Genomic DNA, 22,454 nt, shown 5'->3' on the forward strand with positions numbered 1-22,454 from the left:
GCAGGCCTTCGCTCTACCACATTATGTGACATATCTGCGCAGCCATGTATTTTTTTTTCTTCTGAGCAGCAAACGTTTGAGAAACGGCTGATACATTATGGGTTCTAAACACGGTTGTGTTGAAATAGACAAGAACAAAATAATAAAAATATAGACATGTAAAAGGACAAGAATGTCTTTGATAGTAATTGTTTTATAGTTGCTTGGAAATACAGAAATAGCCAATGGGTTCTTACTGCACGGCAACAATGAACAGCGAAATCGTAGTTTTTAAATACGGAGTAGCAGCCGTTTACAAGTAGATTTCCCATGATTCAGTTCACCCTTTCCACCCAAGAGGTTGACATATTTCCCCCATCAGGTGGAGCTTCTACAGATGACGTAAAATGTGTACTGCGCCGTGGAGACAAGTTACAGGGCAGTCGCATGCCTCTAGGTAACGGAATTCTGATACTCGTTAACCTGTGATTTCGATTACCATTTGTATCCAATTTACAGTAAAAGAATGAGCAGTTAAGAATAACATTTTGTACCCTTCCACTGAAACCAGTGATATAATGTTCACTTTAACAATTTGCTAGTTTTAATTTGCCTCACAAAAAATACATTTGAAGTACATAAAATTTACTTTTCTACAGATGTCAACGAAGGAGCACAGTCATAAAATCGAACATCGTTTTCACAAAAATAATTTACTTACCCTTTTTCTGATTTTCCTGACGGCTTTCCGTAAACGTTCATCTTTGTTTTGGATTGAAATTGGTAAACATCGCTCTGGTAGTACTCCCTTGCCATTAAGTCTCTCCTGTGAAAGTGTTTCAAAATTAACTTATAAACATGTATGCCTGTAAAAAGAGAAGACGTATATAAATACGGTCGGACGATATTACAGTGATGATATGGGATAGGTAAATAAGGTATAAACAAGCACCTAGAGATTGTACAATTAACTGAATCTGCCGTAATCTAGATATCAGCGTTTATCTTTTTTATCGAAAGGTGAATAATATTTTGTGTATATTTCATCTTAAAAAATGACCTTAGTTTGTGTTATTCTTCTCAACAGACAAGTACAATCAGATTCCAAGGCTGCTATGGTTACAGAATGGATATATGCCAGCTATGGTTATATAATGGTTCTATACGTGTTGTGGTTACGGCACGAATGATGTTACAGCATCACTCTGTGGCTGTCCTGGGTACTGCATAACTATACGACTATTATGGCTACAGCATGTCTGTGGTTATTGTTGTTACAACATGTCAATGTGGATTGTGGTTACAACCTGGCTGCTGTATTTTGGTTATAGCACAAAATGAGAATATTAATCACTTACATTATCACGAGTTGAAATATTTATACTTTAGCAAATACAGACGACCTACTGACCTGATTTTAACTATCTGTAGGCATATATTAAAAATGACCGAGCTATAAATAGCAGTTAATATACAAAGCAGAGTTGACGCATTGTGGCGACCCATATATATTTGCTGGTGATACAGTGGACTGATGATGAATTATGACCATATAAATAATGACAATAATTATTTACGTCTCGTACAGGATATACAGGATGCGATTATGAACATATTGCACCACTAAGCCAAGCCAAGTACATTTGCACAGAAATCTGTCTAAGCAAACATCATATCTGAATAGTCCCATGTACAGTCAGTTATAAGTCGAATTGCTCCTGACTATAGCAGCATCATCATGAACGTTATAAATCAATAAATCGTGCAAATATTTATTTATTTATTTATTTATTTATTTATTTATTTATTTATTTATTTATTTATTTATTTATTTTGATTGGTGTTTTACGCCGTACTCAAGAATATCTCACTTAGACGACGGCGGTCAGCATTATGGTGGGAGGAAACCGGTCAGAGCGCGGGGGAAACTCACGACCATCCGCAGGTTCCTGGCAGACCTTTCCACGTAGGGCCGGAGAGAAAGCCAGCATGAGCTGGACTTGAGCGACCGCATTGGTGAGAGGCTCCTGGGTCATTACGAGTCGTGCAAATAAACTAGGTACATGAGGTTAGTAAGTTTAGTTCAACAGTGTGAACATATATATTTTTTTAAATCTGAAACATTTACTGATTTCTTGCTTTTGGTGGGTGAGCTGCAAGATCATACTTGAACTTACGTCTAGTATGTACCTTTCAGGAAAAAACAAGGGGACTTATCTAAGTAAAATTTGTTGGATATTTAACATATCCAAGGTGGATGTTCACGAATGCTACGACATAATCATAGAAAACTTCACGCACTGACAAATTCCTCCTGGGGATTTCGCAGGAGGCTTTAATAAATCCCTAACAGAGTCATTTTTATTATTATAAATTCAGCACAGTATGTTAATCAGTATTTGCTTGAAAACATTAATTTGTTCTAGGAATGTAGGAAATTATTATCAATGTTACATATAAATACGTTACGTAATAACCAGGCACTCTAAACTCTCCCTAATAAGCAATCTCCAAGTCAACCATAAAAATCGACGTTAAAAAGAGCTCTGTTCTCGTCTTGAAATTTGCCACTGTATAACCCACAATTAATCGTTACCTTTGATGGCTTTCAAAACGTGTACTGGCAAACAAACTAGACATTCTTATACCATCTATCAACCAAATTCAACGCTCCAGGTCAATGATAATAAAGCCAAATTCCAGAACAACGTTCAAAACAAACCACCAAAGAACTAAGGACGTATATTAAGCATGAAATTAAGACGGAATCATACAAAGAGAAGCAATCAACAGATTCTAATGATATTGGAAAGACGTAAGGAATGTTCTAGGCGAATGAATGAAATCAATATCAAAATCATGTACCATTCCAGTTTATAAGTTGTCGATAATTGATGTCCAATTCAGACCTAACAAAGTATATAAACATAAGAAAAAGCTTGCAACTTAGAGAGTTAAATCAGTGCAGCGACCACAGTGTGATAATTCGCAAATGGTCACATGTAACCGGTGAAAAACCATCACCTCTTGTAAAGTTACCTCAGTTAGCGTTTTATTCTAACTGTTCATGTAAATGTTTAAACAGTAACAAAGTATTAAGTAAGAATAGATGCAATTTATTAGACGTCACTGGTCTAGAATGAACATAAGAAATTTGTATCCTGTTCAAGAGTAATTGGAGCATACAAATATAGATGCACACGATTAGGATTAAAATAAATTTGCATGAAACCACATTTTAAGCAAATAATATGTAGTGTATATTAGGTGGAAACGTTACCGTGACTACTATAAGCGTGCTTTCAATCAGTTCTCAAACACTCACCATGAGAATAAACTGATATTCCTCGGTTGCGATTCGTACTGCTTTCAAACGTCTTAAATTTTCTTCTGTATTTGATGTAAATCCTGTGAGATTAAATTTTTGGGGGCCCTTTGACCCAGCATGACATGGAGAGCTCAAGTTTTCTTTAACGACATTTTCGTAGGAACTCCGTGAGCAGTCTGTAAACTCTGCTGTGTATACGGGTAGTACCAGTGCCGAGAACAGTATAACTGTAAAAAAAAACAGGAAGAATGATCAGAAGGGAGAATTCCAGGAAAAACAGTTAAACTCTTACACACGCTGTTAGTTGAAATATCAGAATTAACACAAATGAGATCCACAGATTTACCCGTATTAATCTACAATAGCATGCACCGCTGGATTCAGCTTGAAAATTCCAGGAAACATGAAATGTTGTTTATACGCCGTCTTTTGAAACAACAGCATTACAGCTGAGGATCGCAAGACTATCGTGTATAGAGAGACATGCCATGCACGAGGAATGTTCCAATGACCTGACACAAACTCTTCAGCATCGCTTTGGAACCTGTGTTTGGTTTCTTACCAGATGTTGTAGACGGAGACATCTCGTGTATAAAGCTTTTCGATGTAAAGGTACGTTTGATGTGATCATATAAAGTTTACATGATATACCATTATATATACTCATTCTTGAGCCCGGAAAAAAAAATGGGGATTACGAAATGGCTCATACGTTATTCCTGGAATGGCTGGGTAATTCCTCGCCATACTGATTCATGGCTTGTGAGGGCTGATTACTGATACAGATAAAAGCTTCCTTCTTCGATGACGTTATATCAGTCTAGTTGGCATCCTGTATAGCCCTCATCACTACCCGATTTCCGAACCCCATGCCCACACCAATTATCATATATGTGTTTAATGGACATGCATGTTTTTGACCACGCCACGGATTAAGCAGATTAGGGTAATCAGAAGATCAGGAAAACACAGTAGTTTTTCATCCCCTGAATCAGATCTATTATTTGTATCAATCAGCTGTGAGTGTAAGAGCTATAATGACCTTAGCGTGTATATGTATATGCTTAGCAAACGGGATGTATGAACATATTAGGACGATGACGTGTCAGTTGTATTATAGATGAATATCATAATTATAATATTACTGTATCGAAATGTCTCATTCACAAATGCAGAATTTAAAAACTTTAAAATAGTTATTTAATCACATATATCATGTTTTGTACTAAATTTTGTTTCTTTTTTTTTAGAAGAGTAACTTGAAATCTAGGAGAATAATGATATGAATTAAATTAAAGTCCGTAATTTTCTGTTACTTTCTGTATTTTAAGAACAGTGAAAGCAGTATTTATTTACACCCCACACATTCTAGACATTTCATACGCCGTTAATGAATTCGGGTGGCGTGATATTTGTAATTATATATACGTGTACATGAATTCCGTTAAGGAAACCAAGGGAAAATTCAACACGACACATTTTTCCCTTGTCACGTGATAATGTCGTTTCATCATATTATCCTTCTCGTGAGTCTTTAATATAACTGATTAAATATATTTAGAGTAAAAAAATAGTTAGAAAAAAATCCAATGATTTTGACATCTAAACTCCTTGGGTCATCTATGAATTGTTCACAGACTACATATATAAAACTTTTCACTTTGCACACCTGTTTTTTTTTTTATTTTTATTTAATAACTTTTAATAACATTTATTTTTACGTCTTTTTACCAAATTGGCCTCTCACATATTCGTCACATATTTCACCGCACAGTAAAACAGTGATCTGAAATGCTGAAAATGTCATCACGGTCATGGCAGCGTTACAGGTCAAAACATGAACATGTGACCGTTTGCTATTTAATCAAAAGAAAACATTTATTACATAGCCTTAAAGACCACTTTTCATATTTGTATCCAGCGATAGGCGATTGGACATATCCCATAATCCCTGGTATTAATATACCGTGAATGGATGTAACTTCACGTCGACATGGCGTTCGGTAGCATTGTAGATAAGATGGAACGTCATGCTTGGTGCGTTCGGCATGGTGTTCCATTTGGCAACATTGCGAATATGATGGGTTTCATGTCTTGTGGCTTCGATATTAATATTGTTAAAAATGATAGGACGTCATGTCTATAGTGGCTTTGGGAAGGCGTTCCAATTGGCAACATTGGAAATATGAAGGAGCATCAGGTCTGGTGGCTTCGCCAAGGCGTTCCATTTGGCAACATTGTTAAAAAGGATGCATTGGGAGTCATGTCTAAAGGCTTCGGCATGGAGTTCCATTTGGCAACATTGTTAAAAAGGACATAACATTCGATTTGGCAACACGGTAAATATTACGGCATTGATACCTACTGCGCTTCTAGGAACGTCGACATATCCACAGTAAGATGTTAGAAGAGAACGTGTAACCACAAGAAAGCAAACAAGCAGACACCTGGGTAAAACAGCAAAATGAAATGAAAACAAATGAAATGAAAACAAATGAAATGAAATATTTCCAGACAGAGCATCTTAAATGTGGCCAACATATTTGGATTTTCGTATTATGGTGTCAAACAATGTATTTATACACTTAGAATAGCTCTTCCTATACAATGATGCTCTTCCTATGTAATAATGCTCTTCACAAGACTTTTGTATATGGCCAAATGCAAAGGTAAAGTTCATAAATAAAATATTTAAATGGTTTTGATTACATTAAAGAAAGCGTAAAACATAACTGAAAGTGTGTTTGAAGATTTCTTTTCTAGAAATCAGACTGTTGATGACAACATCTTATTTTCTTGCCCTTAAAGTTTACAACATGTTAATATGTAAATAACAATGAAGATGTCCAATGTCTCTGGGCAACCATTTCGCATATAGTTGCTCTAATTCGTCAGGTCCTAGAAGGCACAATGGTAGCACAAGTGTCATATTGAATTAGAGCAAATGGTATATATAACTCGATATATATGAATAAGTGAATGGTTATTACATGAATGGTTAAATTCATACGTTTTATACATCACTTAAAAATGCTGTGCTGCTTTAACTTCTTTGTTTTATTAGGAATTAAGAGAACAGGTATTCAGCACGCAAAATCTGCCTTAAGGCTTGAACTGTGGCTGGTAATTTGTGGGGATGTATATCTCACATTTATGTTCAATGTCGCTTTATCCATGGTTTTGTGCCATTTCAAGCCTCAAACAATACCTTTCATAGCTGTTCCACTCCATTCATAGTTTAAAGATTGAAATCCCTGCATATGGCGTGTACGTGTAGCAGTGGCTGGACCCAGCATGATGATTTCAAATTAGCGTTTCAAATTTCTTCTGCAAAATTGGTGTGTGTAAGATAGTTCATGAAACACCTTCTGTTTACAGTTCTGTGCTTTTGTAGATAAATGTGGACGAAGTTTTCATAATTGTGCCTAATTCCTTTTTACTCAGCACTAGGGTCTGATAATCATCATGTTGAACAAGATGGCCACGTAAGATATATGATGAGTTGCAATCAAAGAGCGGCTGAGATACATATTTTTATTACAGATAACTTATGAACTGTCATGCTTCAACAATACAGCCCTTTTTTTTACCAAATTTTCGTTCTTTTTTTCAGTATATCGTCAATTTTTTCAGAAAATATCTTGAATTCTAGGACAACAATGATATGAAATAAATCCTCTATGTGAGAAAATTGATACTGCGAAAGGTTTTTTCCATCATCCTTGAACTCTGCCTACTTTTTCTCGTTGCACGAATCCGTCTTAATTTGTAACTTTTCTTAGTGGGCTGTGATCGTTTGTTTTGGAAATTGCAACCATTGACCCGGAACGTCCAATATGGTTGGTGATTTGTATACGAATGTTTTTTATTTTATTTATTTCATTAGTGTTTTACGTCGTACTCAAGAATATTTCACTTATACGACGGTGGCCAGAATTATGGCTTGAGGAAACCGGGCAGAACCCGGGGGTAACCCACCACCATGCACAGACTGATGATATCTGTTATGACTTTTACATTTATGCAAATCATGTTCAATGTAATCTAGATTCTCTGGCGTCTCTTATAGCACTGTTACTGCAGAGGGATTGACAGGATTCATCAAAATCATGTTCAATGAAACATGAAATATCAGACATCCTTATATCTGTGTTTAACTCCTTGTCTGTGGTGGAAAACCTTTAGATACAAATTATATATCAAGCGAGATTTCAAATCTCAACACATTTTGTTCCATAGCAATGTTCCTTTTCACTCATGATCGAAAGGATTTATACAAATCATGCTGAGTGCAATCTTCATTCATCATTGAAGATCAGATATCATTTGCAATTGCACTTTAATTCACTTTGCTTGATACCGGGTTAATTTCTTACTATATTCATTTGGTCAGCCCATTTTGGATACTGTTTGTAAACCGATCAAGTGAGTTATAAACTGGGAATATACAAGGCTCCTAATGGCTACGAACAATAAACGTATTAATGTCTAGATTTAACACTTTATTATGACACTTGGAATGTTGCGGCAAGTTCTGTCTTGAGGATGGGATTAGTGATTACGCTTATTCTTTGAATAAGGGAATGGGATTGGAATTTTTGTAAAAATTAGAGTCGAGTTATTACCAATTTCCAAAACAATTAACAACACAAACCACATAAGACCTAAAGAAGTAAATAAAGTAGAAAATTAAGACGGATTCATGTCAGTAGTCAGTAGGTTTGAAAATTGACGTAAACACGCGAGGAATGTTTACAAGTTTATACTGGAGCTGGATCGTAACATGCTAGTTTATAAGTAGTTGTTAATATATATATATATATCATATAGAAAAAGATAGAACAAAAGTATTCGGTAGCTGCTGCTTGATTTCTCTGAATAAGGGTGATGCTCACTATTTCTAGAACTCCCGATTAGATAAAGATAGCTTCCAGGAAATATCATCGCATTATATAGGCAATTACAGATAACGTCCATTACTCACAGTCCTTGTGGGTGATCAAAGCATTGTGGAAATTACTTTACTTAGGTCAAGGACGTTAATTTTCCCACTACAAAGCCTGTCCACCAATACATTTTCGAAACGTCCGTTGTTTCTTATTTGAACTTTCAAACATATGAAGACTTTAAGAATTTATCATCATCCACCTTTTGAAAAGTATGGCGGTAGTCTAGCCATTTTTTCTGCCAAGAAAATATGCATGTATAAGCATTCATCTCTTTACATATATGTGTTTTCGAGGAACAAAATAAATATTTTATCCAAATTGAAAATATCCAAAATCCACAATAAAATTTCACCTAACTGATATATTTAGACGAGATCCACTATATTCAGTTCACAAGGGCTACGTTCATGATTTCATATATCCTTTCTCGCCTTAATGAAAGAGTCAATTTTCTTGAGCTACACATGCACTCCTGGTATTTTTTATTGAACCTTGTATAGGAACTGAGCATTACGCGAAAAAACCTTTTGAAATAAGGCTTTTCGTGTGGATATGTATGTATCAAACACGCTATCAATTTCAATTACTTTCCATGCAGGGGAAATGAGTTTATATCTTCCAGATGTCATTGAAGACTAAAAACTATAATACCGCCTTATATAATTCCTGGAATATACTTTCCAGGAGCTTTTACATGACTCCCATCTATCTTCAGTGTATCTCAATTATGTTTTACATACATGCAACATTTTGCAAAAAGTGAACTTGCAAATAAGAGAGCGTTGTCTATATTTTAATTCAACGGGTATTTTTTTTATATCCAGCAATACAATACACATGTGATCTTCTGGTCATCGTTGGTCCGGTGGCAAAATCTCGTTTTTATGTTTATCCCTGATAAAACTGTTCAAATGTTGTCAGTGCTATCGCCTTGGGAATTATGAAGAGTTCAGGAATCTAATCGCTTTACATACTGCCAGGGCAAGGACACCTTGTGCCTACAAGCGCCAAACATCACATCACCAAATGCAATCCATACTGCATGTGTTAATGCACTGTGCAAATAAAAGTAAGATTTGTGTTTAAAGTTTCAGGCTATGGTATAACTAGAAAATCTACTCAAATTTGTTTATTTCTTAATTCTTTGGACAGTATTTTTGAATGTGTCCTTTCCCTTTACCTATATAAATTTTTTTCTGTTTGAGAATCACGAAATTACACAGATGCGTTTTTTGATTTTAACGAATTGTTTAACATAAGTATCATTTAAGTATTGAAACATTTTATGTCGCATGTTTTGTGCATAAAGTGTAGAACTGTGCTAAGCTAATATTTAACAACACTTGCAGTTCAAACTGTAAAACGTAGAGCATGTTACACTTATTATAAAATCGGGATGTGAAAGTAACAAAATCGTGTACGTCTTATTTCGTAATCAGTTACGTGGAACGACGCTTTCAAGAGAAAACAATTTTGTCCCGCATATACATATGTATGTATTTCCAAGAAATAGTAAATGTGCGGTTAGCGGCATTTTAATTGTTCTCGTTGTCCAGAATTTATAACGTTCTAATAAAAAATAATTATAATCCATTCAATTGTTTTCTGTAATATAATCATCCTGCATAAAAGGTTGAAAAGGAAGACATCAGAAACCGTCAAAAGCATACGATGCAAGTTATGTTTTTTTTTTTTTTTTTGCGATATCCATAAATTTATTTCTTTATTAATATAAATGCCTAAACCACTGCGGGTATAAAAAATCGCATACATTTATATTCTGTAAATGATAATATATATAGTAAATATCGAACACTAAAATATGCTAATGACATGTACCACATGCAGGGCAACTGTTGCTGCTATTCTGTTTGCATGTTAGATATAAAATGAAATACAGACATTTCCAAGCTCAATTCCTAGAAAATGCTAAACGTTTCACTATAATATAATTGGTTTTACATGAGACTATCCCACATAGACCGGTTATCCTACGTTATATATACAGCGAAACTTGTTGTAAGAGGAAGCGATGGAAGAGACACCAAAAGTAAAATAAAATGCCTTGTATATAGCTGATGACCGCCAGCTATGTATTGTGTATAGATATGTAAAAAAATGCAGTTAAATGATGCGAAATTAACTGATTAAATTTCGATTTACGATGTCGACGTAACGTTATTTTTGAAGAATTTTCCTTGTTCTAAATATGCCCCTGTTATACATTTTCCTCAAGCGATCACCATATAGTTGCTGAAAAAAAGGAACACGTCACTTTGAGGAACTTTAAAGAGGCAAATATACAACCTTATATGATGAAATTTACCCCACCACATATTTATACGCTGATTTAATGCCTCAGCTTTCAACATACAGTATTTACATACATGATTATTTAATTTTTTTGTGCACGAGTTGTTCAAATCTATACAGGCGGGGGGGGGGACAATTTCTGATTTGTAATTTTTGTTAGTACGGTGGTTCCGTTTATGGAAGTAAATTTGCATGTAGACACTTGTTCAAATGGCTCCTTGAATGGGAAATTAAAAGTACTGACTGGGTATGTGTGGGAAGACATCTTATGTGCAAAATGTTCCCTATCCACTGTTTCCAAATTTTGGCAGCAAATATTTGCGTACGGTACCGGTAACATTTTCTTGTATTATGTGGTGATAACGGGGAAGTGGGGGAGGATCACTAATCTTAAAATGAATAACATGACTGAAACAACGGGATGTAGTTTCAATGCTATATTTCAAAACAAACTCGCTGAAGTTCAGCTTTCATCAGCAGAGTAAGATACCAACTGACTAAATCTTGCATACAATCACAAATTTTCAGCATACTACAATCGCGACTCTAGTATTATACTCCATAGTTGTGGCCTTCGGCTTTTCATTGGTAACGTGAAATGTCGTAAACGTAAATCGTTTATTAGTTTATGCTGTTTATTATTTATTTATTTGATTGGTGTTTTACACCGTACTCAAGAATATTTCACTTATACGACCAGAATTAGTATGGGAGGAAACCGGGCAGAGCCTGGGGGAAACCCACCACCATCCGCAGGTTGCTACCAGATCTTCCCACGTACGGCCGGTGATGAAGCCAGCATGAGCTGGACTTGAACTTACAGCGACCGCATTTGGTCATTACATTGGGCCCCGTGCTGTTTATTAGTGCTCTGAATTAGTCTTACTGTATCACATTGCCAAACCCATTTGTTTTGAATCAAGATCTCGTCTATGCCTTGTGAAGGCAATGTAAAGGAATCTGTCAAGATAGTAATCACGCCGCAATCAACAGAAACATCCATGGCTGACCTCATATATGCATACATCTGTAGTTATGGTACTTTGTTAAAAGAGGTGGTTTTAAACCTATTTTCTTAAAAACTCTTGCTTCTAAAAAAGCAATATTCGGTTAGACAAGCAACCAGTGGAATGAATAAATGAAAGAATGAATGAATGATTATGACTTAGCGCCACCGCGGCAATATTTCAGTCATTTCGTGACGAAGCAACCAATGGAAGCGGTTGTATTATAGAAGCATTGGTGCATTTGGAGCTCTTGCAATCATCCACCCAGTTGATTGTGTGAGCATCGACACAATCGTACGCTTAAGCATGGACACATTATGACGGGTTATTTAAGCATGGACGCATTATGACCGGTTATTTAAGCATGGGCGGGTCATTTAAGCATACACGCAATATGACGGGTCATTTCATCATGGACGAAAAGCTGATCTTTCAAACACCCATGCAAGTGAGTTTTCCCCGGGCTCTCCACGGTTTCTTCCCACCATATAAGTGAAACGTCCTTGAGTGCGGTGTAAAACACAATAAATAAATAAACAAATAAATAGAAACACCCAAGCAATACTGGCTGTATATGGCGATCGACTAAACAGAGGTGTAAAAAACATCACGGCTGATGTCTACACATCATCTTTGGGTTTGATTTATTTATTTATTTGATTGGTGTTTTACGCCGTACTCAAAAATATTTAACTTATACGACCGCGGCCAGCATTATGGGAGGAAACCGGACAGAACCCGGGGGGAACCCACGACCTTCCCTCGTGCGGCCGGAGAGGAAGCCAGCATGAGCTGGACTTGAACTCACAGCGACCACATTGGTCAGAGGCTCCTAGGTCATCACCCTGCGCTAGCGCGCTAACCAACTGAGTTTAAAATGTAAGTATTCATAATGAAACCAACGACGGCCATTTTAAAATGCGCGTATTTAAAATACCTTCGTACAATAGCATGGATTTATAATATATAGCTGTTGTAAGAGATTGCTATAGAATATATCAACTAATTGCAAGAAGAGTTGGATAATAATAATCTGCAATAATAGAAAATTAAATAAGTAATGAGATTCATACAATGGTTTGCAATAGGATAAATATAGATTATTGTGCAATGAACTGAAATTTTTAGTTTACACCTATACATATCTTATACTGAATGGGATAGATCCATCCGACCCTGTGCGTGCGCTTGAAAAATATGTGGATCTAAACAAGCCTACGTGCGTCTCACAGGCTCTAAAGGCGAAACTTGTCTAGTGGTGGCAGTGATGTAACACGAAAGGTAGACAGCTATGCATGCGCTGTGAGGAGTATGGACAGTAAGGCATTGGCGTGCACGTTCATTTCTAACCGAGATATCCGTAGTTCCGTTTTGTAACGCGCGCTGATGTATGAAAAGCAGTCAGAACCGTTACTTGGTAGGTTTTATAAGGGATATCGCCTGAGCTTGAGGTGTTTGACCCCAATTATACACCTGGTAAGCGCTTTAGACCGATGTCTATTTTTGTGGCTGCTTACCAGGATCAAACTCCTAAAGCGAATGACGATAACCCACGTACATAACAACGCTATTGTTTGTCCGCGACTGCTTTGTTTTCCATATTGTCCAATTTTGAGGGACAGTTCTTAGGATATTCATTAGAATGAGGAATAATTTCACTTTCTTGAATACAGAAGCCTTATTAAGTGGAAGATACTTGGCTTTGTCAGGAGGGTATCAGCATTGTTGTTTGATTCGAAGTAGTTAATAACACCTTTTAGTTTTTTATATGCAGTGCATACAGGACACACGATGCGAACACCAGCAAATGTCTTTGTCTCGAAAACGGATACAACATATATGGGTAGAGCGTTTCATAGCGCGTTACAGATTTACATAAGTAAGTGTTGTTGTTGTACCTGTATTTAATTATATTTTTTTGATTTTGTATCCAACAAACCTATTTATGATATAACTAAGTGCGTATTAAAAATCTCCACATTATCTTTGTAAATTTCAAAACTGAATTCTATTAATTTTGGGAAGTTTTTTATTTCTTATTTCAAAACAATAGGCCTATTTTACATATAAGTTGTATTTTACACATCTATTAGCAGCACTTCGTGATTGAACATTTAATTTACAGTTGATACTGTTTTAATTTCACTACACTAAAAAAAACCAATCTGTTAATTTTAATCAAAGTATGTCGTCAGCGTGATGCTAGGGTGTATTCTGCTGAAAGAACAGGTTACTCTGTTAAATATAACACACATATCCTGTTAATTCAACGCAAAGACTCTATTGGACTCACACAATATTATGTTGAAATGACACAGTATTATGTTGAAAATGACACAGTATTATGTTGAAAATGACACAGTATTATGTTATGAAAACCAGAATACATTCTGGCACCACTCAGACAACAGACTTTGTGTTACAATAACAGATTATGTTTTTTTACTGTAACGACATTGACTGACTGACTGACTTGACTGGTTGGGTAAATGATGATCCGCCACAATATTTCATATTACACAAAAGATGAAGGCTTTCCAGGAAACTTCACAAGGCATGACCGAACTTATAAGCCGGTCCCTAATTGATGGTTACAGAACAATATCTTAAGAACAATTACCTGGTGTAAGTGTAGATTCCCTTCCGCTCATGCGCATGTTAATTATTTTACTTTAATGCCTCCGAAACGAACGTGAATAAAGCTGAAAGAGAGCTAACGACTAGGAGGTCGTGGGTTCCATTCCGAAGTATCGGCTTCGCGATAACACTAAATCAAATTAAATCAAATTTTACATTTTGATTTAAATCAAGACTGGCTTTGAATAATTTGGTGGAAACCACCAAGCTGAAAAGCTATTCTTGCAAAGTGCAATTGACATCTAAACAGAAAGTATAATCATTGTCCAGATAATTTGGAATTATTACATGCTCTATGTTTGTTTTGTATTTTTTATAATTGATTTCATCCTCGTTTTAACGTAGGTTGTTTCACCAATCGTGTTGTATACACGACTGTGATGTTTCACAGTTATTTTATAGATGGCTTCCGGAAGTATGAAATGCACACCCACGTAAACAAATGATAAAGTGTTCAGTCATTAATATTCAGATGCCAGCATATACATGCAAGCCACTCGACAATGTTTGTCAAATCCAGGAGCTATACTGTATTAGTCAAACAGGCCGTTGTTATCGTGTAAATTTTAGATCACTATTGTTACGACCCAAACTGTCTGTATTATAAAGAGATGGCTTGTTCGAAATACACGACAGTTTAGCCGCACAAAAAAGTAACCAAAACCAGCAGATTTTATTTTACAACAATTTATTAGGTTTAACAAGAACAGATAACAAGAGTTTTACAAATACTAAAGTACTTAAGTTTAACAAGAAAGGATAGCAGTATCTATACAAATACTAAAGTACTTACATGTACAACGGCGTCAAGTGTAAACAGACGCATATACTCCACAATGCTTAAAAATTGCACAGAGGCAATATTCATAAGAGGGAAAATCCACAGTATAACTGAGTGTATGACGAAATATACACAAAATTCCACAGACAGTGTCCGTGTACTAATAAGCACTGTGTACACAAGAGCACAAATTAAAATCACAAGTTCAGACTGAACAAGTGCTCGGTGGAGATATGATATAACAAAGCCAGAGGCTATGTTAATGAGCCAAAATTCAGCACAAAAAGCCTACTAAAGTAATACACAGCGAAAGCATCAGAACTCTCAATAATTCTCCTTTCTTCTCCTTTGACCTGCTTTCATAGGTCTTATATAGACTGGTGGAATTTTCTAGAATAAGAAAATTCTTGAACACTTGTTGTAAACAAACAGGCCCCGAACTCAGCATATGTAAACAGAGGCAAGCTAAATTTAGAAGCTGACGGCAGTTGTGCACCTAACACTATTCATAATTACGTTTTGTATATAATATTATACCTAATTGTTATATTTGCAATGATTTTAATTGGTTGCATGTTTACATATCATGTATTAAAATTTCTGTGATACATTTTTAAATAATGCTGACAACGTCGATATCAATTCAAGATACATTTTTTACAGGTAAACAGAAACAGCATTGAAGGCCAGAGCTGTCTGTTGCGGACGAAGCAAAATTTCCAAGAGGCCTAATCTAATTTCAAACGAACACAGAGGTGATAGAGTTTGTTACCAAAACCCCCAGTTATTCAAATACATGTTAGTCCCGTTTATACAAATACATGCACATTTTTAAGTTCCGGAACGCTCTTCCTTCCTCCCCAATCGTACGTAGAAACGCCAGTATGACAGCAACCTGCCGATGGTCGTGGATTTCCCCCGGGCTCTATCCGGTTTCCTCCCATAATAATGCTGGCCGCCGTCGTATAAAGGAAATATTCTTGAATACGGCGTAAAACACCAATAAAATAAATAAAACAAAATAAAGATCCGGGAATTACGTGGAGGTTTTCTGTTCGAATATATACTGGTGTTATCCGACAAAGGATGTGACGAGTTTCTGTTAGGAGGTCTTCGACATTCCCAATCGTTAAGAAAGTTCCTAAAATTTATAAGCGGTTATCGGTTCTTCATACCTTTGATCTACTTTAGAACCATTTTAACAGTATAAATAGTACACAATATTTAATAAGGCAATAATTTGAGCTATTCTTGGTAAATACAAGAAAAATTATTGATTAGCGATTTTGGATTTATTGCCAAAATCTGCGGTAGATGCTCTTTAACGCTGTCCTGAAAAATTGTTGACTTAAATGACGTGTCAGATTCTGAATAGTGGAACCCGTGGAAACCACCGACTTTCGTCGAGTATACCCGATAAACCTGCTGACTTAAGCAGTAGCCGATCTGACTGATCTGGAGTCTGATGGTCGCAGACAACCAGCGAGACCCTACGTAGTCCATTTGAAAATATTTAACACAACAAAGAAGAAACATCTGAAAATGTTTATTAGACAAACTACTATTTGATAGGAAATCAATGAATCTTCATGCCGGTTGCATAAAGCACGGCAAACTGCTACGTCAAGGAAACCTATGATAGACATTAAAGGTTAAAGATAGAACATTAACTCTTCTGTACAAAAAATATCTGCGTTGTGTAGAGATGACCACCTACATATAGATACACTCACATCAGGCCATCCTCCAATTACGTGTAATCGTAGGCACGGAAAAAATTTACCCGAAGACGGGGTATTACAAACCGGGATATTGTAAGAAACTAACAGGGGTAGTCCTTCACATGATAAAAAGTCATTCTCTTGTATTCGTTACACATTGACAATGAGCAACTGTTAAATCAAGTTCAACAATTCAACCTCTTTCATCTTTCCGTTCAAAAACAATAAGACATGCACTAGCACAGGTGACGATGGTTAACCATTCTTTCTATCAACGCACAGTGCATTGCATAACACTCTATAAACTGCTGTACAGCACTTTTTTTAGGCCAGCTTCCACTAGTTAAAAACGTTGAAAGTTTGTATTAAGATGTACAAAACTACTCAGGTTTTCATATATAGCATCACAGGGCACAAATAACCCTATTCTTAATTATATAGACCACGAAAATATACAGAAAACATTCAGTTATGACAGAATACATTTAAAATGGTTATCTGAATCTAGATTGATAACATGGTAAAAATATACCCGAGAAAACTCTCATAGTGGAGCTTTACTTTTTATTTCACCCTGGATATGCACGTATATGGAGAAAATATACACAAACCCTTGTACTTGTTATACAGGAGGGCTTCAGTATTAATTGTTACCGTTTGCTATGTACCAACCCATGGTTTCACATCAATATATTTCCAATGCAGTCATCTATTTCTCCTTCGCGGTCTCCAATGCTCTTTAAAGTACACAGTAATTCAATCATTTATCCCTTCTCATACAAACAATCATGTCTCCATTCTCATACAACCAATCATGTCTCCATTCTCATACAACCAATCATTTCCAGGCACTAAGAAATATTACACTGAAATAGCTTTAGATAAAATGAACAAGTATGTTGACGAATTTATATATATATATATATATATATATATATATATATATATATATATATATATATACACACACACACACACACACACACACACACACACACACATTGGAAGGCGACAGTGGAGATCTATATAGCCTCAGAGGAAAGTGCGACAACAGCTAAGAGGTACAAACATGAGAACTCAATCAATACAGAATCAACAACTACACAGAAAAATGACCAAGTGTTGCCACTATAAAAATAATGATACATCACAGCTACTGGAACACATCACAGCTTAATAACCTGAACCTATTAAAACACCTGATTTGGCCAAGACTATGGAATGCAATTATATGTAGGGATAAGACAAGGACACAATCTGAGCTCAAGTTTGTTTGCTACTAAGCATTCATATACAATGTAACACAAATTAAGACAATCAAATATAAGATGTATTGTATTCTGTTTTAGATAAAACAAAACAAAACTTCCTAAAAGCAACTAAAGATTGCTTATAATGATGAAACTATATACATGCAAAATAACAAAGCAAAGGAATCAGATATACATGGAACACCTCAAATTGTTAAATGTGCGCTCTGTTAATGATAACAGTGTACCACATACTCTACTGTGAAGACCATTTGAATCCACAAAGACTATGTTGTATATGAAAGTACTGTAATTGTTTAGAACATGTTCCATTCTCTATTTCAGTTTAATTTAAGCCTTGCCTCCCTAGATTATGAGATGATTCGATACCCAGGGACAAATATGCTGTCAAATTCATTATACACATTCTGATAAAAAAGGCAGTCCTAACACCAAAATGACATACATTATTGGATTTACAGTTTAACCTTGGATAAAAATTCCACACTGAGAATATATACAACCAATACACAGAAAACTATGTCATTGAATGAATACAATAAATGTCCCCATCTTGATCACCATGCATCACTGGGTTAAAATCATTTCATAAATCATAAAGAAAACATACCTTGTCAATAATCAATTTCGTCCCAATTCTCTTCAAGAAAGAGCTGTTAAAACAAAGCCTTAGCTTCTGATTACTTGTGAGGTTAGAAACACAACTGCAAGCTTAGTTACACAAATAAAAAGTCAGCCTGTCAATGTGTTAAGGGAGGTAACACATGTAGGAATTCAGGAGTCACTTCCACTGAAGTTTAGTACCATTCATTCACAGCATTCTCAACAAAATCATTTTGGTCACTTCTTTGTGTAAAAAAAAAAAAATTCAAAATTTCAAAACAGGGGAAAACTGGGCAAGTCTTACCTGAAAAAGATTCATCACTTCACAAGTGCCACAGAATGAGCATCTTAACTTTGAAAGGAAAATCCATGTTCATGCAGTTTAATTCCTGTAGTTTCCACACCAGTTGACTTTTTTCTTCTGTTCGTTTTGTTTTTTGTTTTTTTTTTTTTCCTTTTTCTTTTTTAGCATCAATAACGATAATTCTGCACAAGACAATCTGATATGTACAAAGAAACAGGGGGCATGAACTGAGCACACTAAATGCATTATTTTTGGCAAGGTGATATAACTTGTGCAAAATCATTACAGTGAATATCAAGTCAACTCAGTTTCATTGTTCATAGGATCTTAAAATATGTACATGTACACGCTCTAAAGTGTTATATAGGATAATATATATGGAACAGAGGTTTTATTGAAAACAAGATTGGTTTGCACAAAGTGGCCACGTTTCAATGCATCCACGAGGTCTATATATGGGATATCACAGAAGGTTTGGTGTAAGATCGACAAATTCACACAGATGAATATTACTTTGTGCAGAGTCCATCCCATACATGTGGTTACCTCCCGTCTGCCTCATTACATATTACACTTCTGTGTAGGAAATAAGATTCTGGCTTATCATTAAACTCCAGAAACTTGATAACTGGCCATGGTATAAACCCTTCCTGGCCATCAGATGGCTGCCTCTATGAAGTTTTTCTGCCTTTTTATCAAGGAAAATGTTTTACGGGTAACGGCAAGACATTTACATGTTAATCACAGATTCCATGCCCTAAAAACCACAGTGCTTTCACCTTTAAACTAGTTTTCTCCTGTGGTGACTTTCAACAGAAAAACACACACTTGTGGTGATGTAATGGTCACAATTCATACAAAGATAGCAGACACTAACCAATAACAAGTAGAGCTATTATTCTACTTGAAGGAAGTTTAAATTTCTTTCCCCAACAGAAAAGAAGGTTAAGTTTTTGTTTGGATCAACCAGGGTAAATTTACCTCAAGACTGGACAGAAGGGGAGGTAACCCTGGATGATGATCTTGGCATGTTTGATGTCTGGTTACAATCCAATGTACAAACTCTCCATAATGTATTAACTGCTGTTGAGAATTACAGTAACGCCTAACCTATATGTCAAATCTTACAGCATCCCTTATCTAGGTAGACGTCATTCTTTGTTCTTCCGTTCATAATGTGACTGGAGTGACAACATTTTGCCTGGAGCAAAGCGTTACACCATGCACAGTTGATGATGCCAGAGACAATCACACTTTGGTTAATGTAAATATCTGCCCTTGAAGTAGGCTACAGGAACATGTGGCGCAGCATTACACAATGGCTCCAAACCAAAGGCTTTGCTCTACCTATCCATAATCAAACTGTTTTCAACAACTGAACTGACAAGAAATATCTGTACACAATTGTACTCACGCATGCAACCCTACCCTACCTCAGTTCCATCCACAAAGAAGGACATCATACCAGTACTTAATTATACATCCAATATTATATCTAATGTTTCCTGTGACAAACTAGGAGAGCGAAGTGCTCAACTATTGGACCAAACTGAGGCATAAGGATGAGGAGAATGGAGAGCTGAAACAATGCCATGATTACACTTGAGACAGGGCATGGGAGAAACCACTTAATCAACTGGCCATGAAAGAGATCAGGCATTTAAAGCAATAGTGGTCCACGTTTATGAGATCAGTGCAAGACCTAAGACTAAACAGATCAGAGAAGAATTGAGATCAGACAATGGACCATAGGCTATGGATCCAACAACAGACCCAAGATCAGGCAACATGCCTTAGACCTAGGTTGAGACAAACAGAACAAGGACACATCAACAGACCCAAGATCATGCAACAGGACTTAGACCAAGGCTCTGGCAACAGACCCAAGATCATGCAACAGGCCCAAGATTAGGCAACAGACTCCAAGATGAGACAGAGAATCCATGCAAAGCCGCCAGAGAATACACCAACAGGCTCTGTAATCAAACAACTGATCACACCATTTAGAAACTTACTCCAGGATCAGGCATCATGTCAATGATCAGAGGCAGACCTAGAACCCAAGAACTGTAGGTCCTTAATCATGTAACTGAACCTAACATCAAACATCACACCAAAGATCAGACTGAGACCTGAGTATTTAAAAGAGTGAGATACGGCAGGTTGAGTCTAGGTTATGGCATCTAATGACTTTCTATCTCCTCTACATCCAGGTCAGCTATGGGGAACAGGTCAGTGTTTGCAGCACATTCCCCAGCAGGTGAATCGGAGCAAGGGCACTCCTCCACACACTCTTCTATCTCGTCCACCTCACTACAACCACTGTCCTCAGACAGGGCCAGGCGAGAAAACCGCCCCATCTCCTTGATCGGGCTAGCCTTGGGAGACTCCATGGCCTTGATGGGGATGTCTGTATCAAGAGGTGAGCTTGCAATGGGCACCAGGCTGATGGCGGACTGGAGTTCTTCGCGAAACCTGGATGGCCGGAATGCTGTGTTCATGGACTAGAAAAGATGAATAACACAGGACATGGACATGAGCAGAAATCTGGATGGCTAACATGCACTTTACACATTCAGGTATTTCCAGTATGCATCCATGAAATTTCCAATGTTAATGCAACCTCAGAACAGATTTACCACTAAGAAACATTTATCTCTTACCTTAGTGTTCTTGTCACAGTGTGCTCAAGGATATTTCGTTGATTAGTGCTTTATACTATACACATGAATAGCACGCTTATATGACAACTTTCAGGTTGAGGAAAGATGTTCAAGTCCAGGAGAATAAGACAAATAATAATGATAATAATAATAATGAATAAATTTATCATTATTTCTACGTTGTGTTGACTGCACCATGAATTATTTAGTCAAATAACAGCTATATAATAATCTCTAACACTTACGTGTATATTTATTTATTAATTTGACCAGTGCTTACAATGCAAGTCAAGGCGTTTTCTCTTAATGAGATGACAGTTAGGTTTGTGAGTAAAATGCACAGAGTGAACCAATGCCCTTCATCTGGTAGTCCTGACAAACTCCCGCACTTAAAGCCACAGTTCAAGCAGCCTGAACTGAATTTGAACCTTTGACCTCACTAGTGAATGATTGATTGAACAGTTACAGCGAGCAAGTACTTTCACCATCAGACGAGGCCCCCTAACACATGTATGGGTACAAGAATATTAGAGCGAACATAAGCAGTTATCATTATACCCCTAATCAAGTACTTTTAATGTACATGAACCATCTTACATGTAAATACTGAGAATTAGAGGTGGTTGTGTGTACTGCTATAAGGTGGATTTCCTAGGGGCAAATACATGTATTTTAATTTATATTTAAAATACAATCTAACACACAAATGTCTTTCAACTTTTCCACGACCCTGCCTTTATTTATTTATACATTTCATTGGTGTTTTACACCATACTCAAGAATATTTCTCTTTACATACAACAGTGACCATCATTAAGCTACGCTCACACAATAGACCCAAAAATTGGTTCAGACTAATTTTCGAGGACAATAACTTTTTCAGTAGGTTGCACTCACA

General features: G+C 36.3%; 1 protein-coding gene across 2 annotated transcripts in view; it reads right to left on the minus strand.

Moving 5' to 3' along the window:
- Positions 1–19,021: 19,021 nt before the first annotated feature.
- Positions 19,022–22,454, minus strand: part of LOC135467641 (protein FAM53A-like) — a 32,070-nt gene continuing 28,637 nt past the window's right edge. For both annotated transcript variants that reach the window (XM_064745432.1, XM_064745431.1), the window contains exon 6: positions 19,022–21,397. In XM_064745432.1, the coding sequence (XP_064601502.1) occupies positions 21,077–21,397 (321 nt within the window). In that variant the 3' untranslated portion in view covers positions 19,022–21,076. The remainder of the gene's footprint in view (positions 21,398–22,454) is intronic.

The sequence above is a fragment of the Liolophura sinensis genome, chromosome 6 (genome assembly GCF_032854445.1).
Source record: "Liolophura sinensis isolate JHLJ2023 chromosome 6, CUHK_Ljap_v2, whole genome shotgun sequence".
NCBI lineage: Eukaryota > Metazoa > Mollusca > Polyplacophora > Chitonida > Chitonidae > Liolophura > Liolophura sinensis.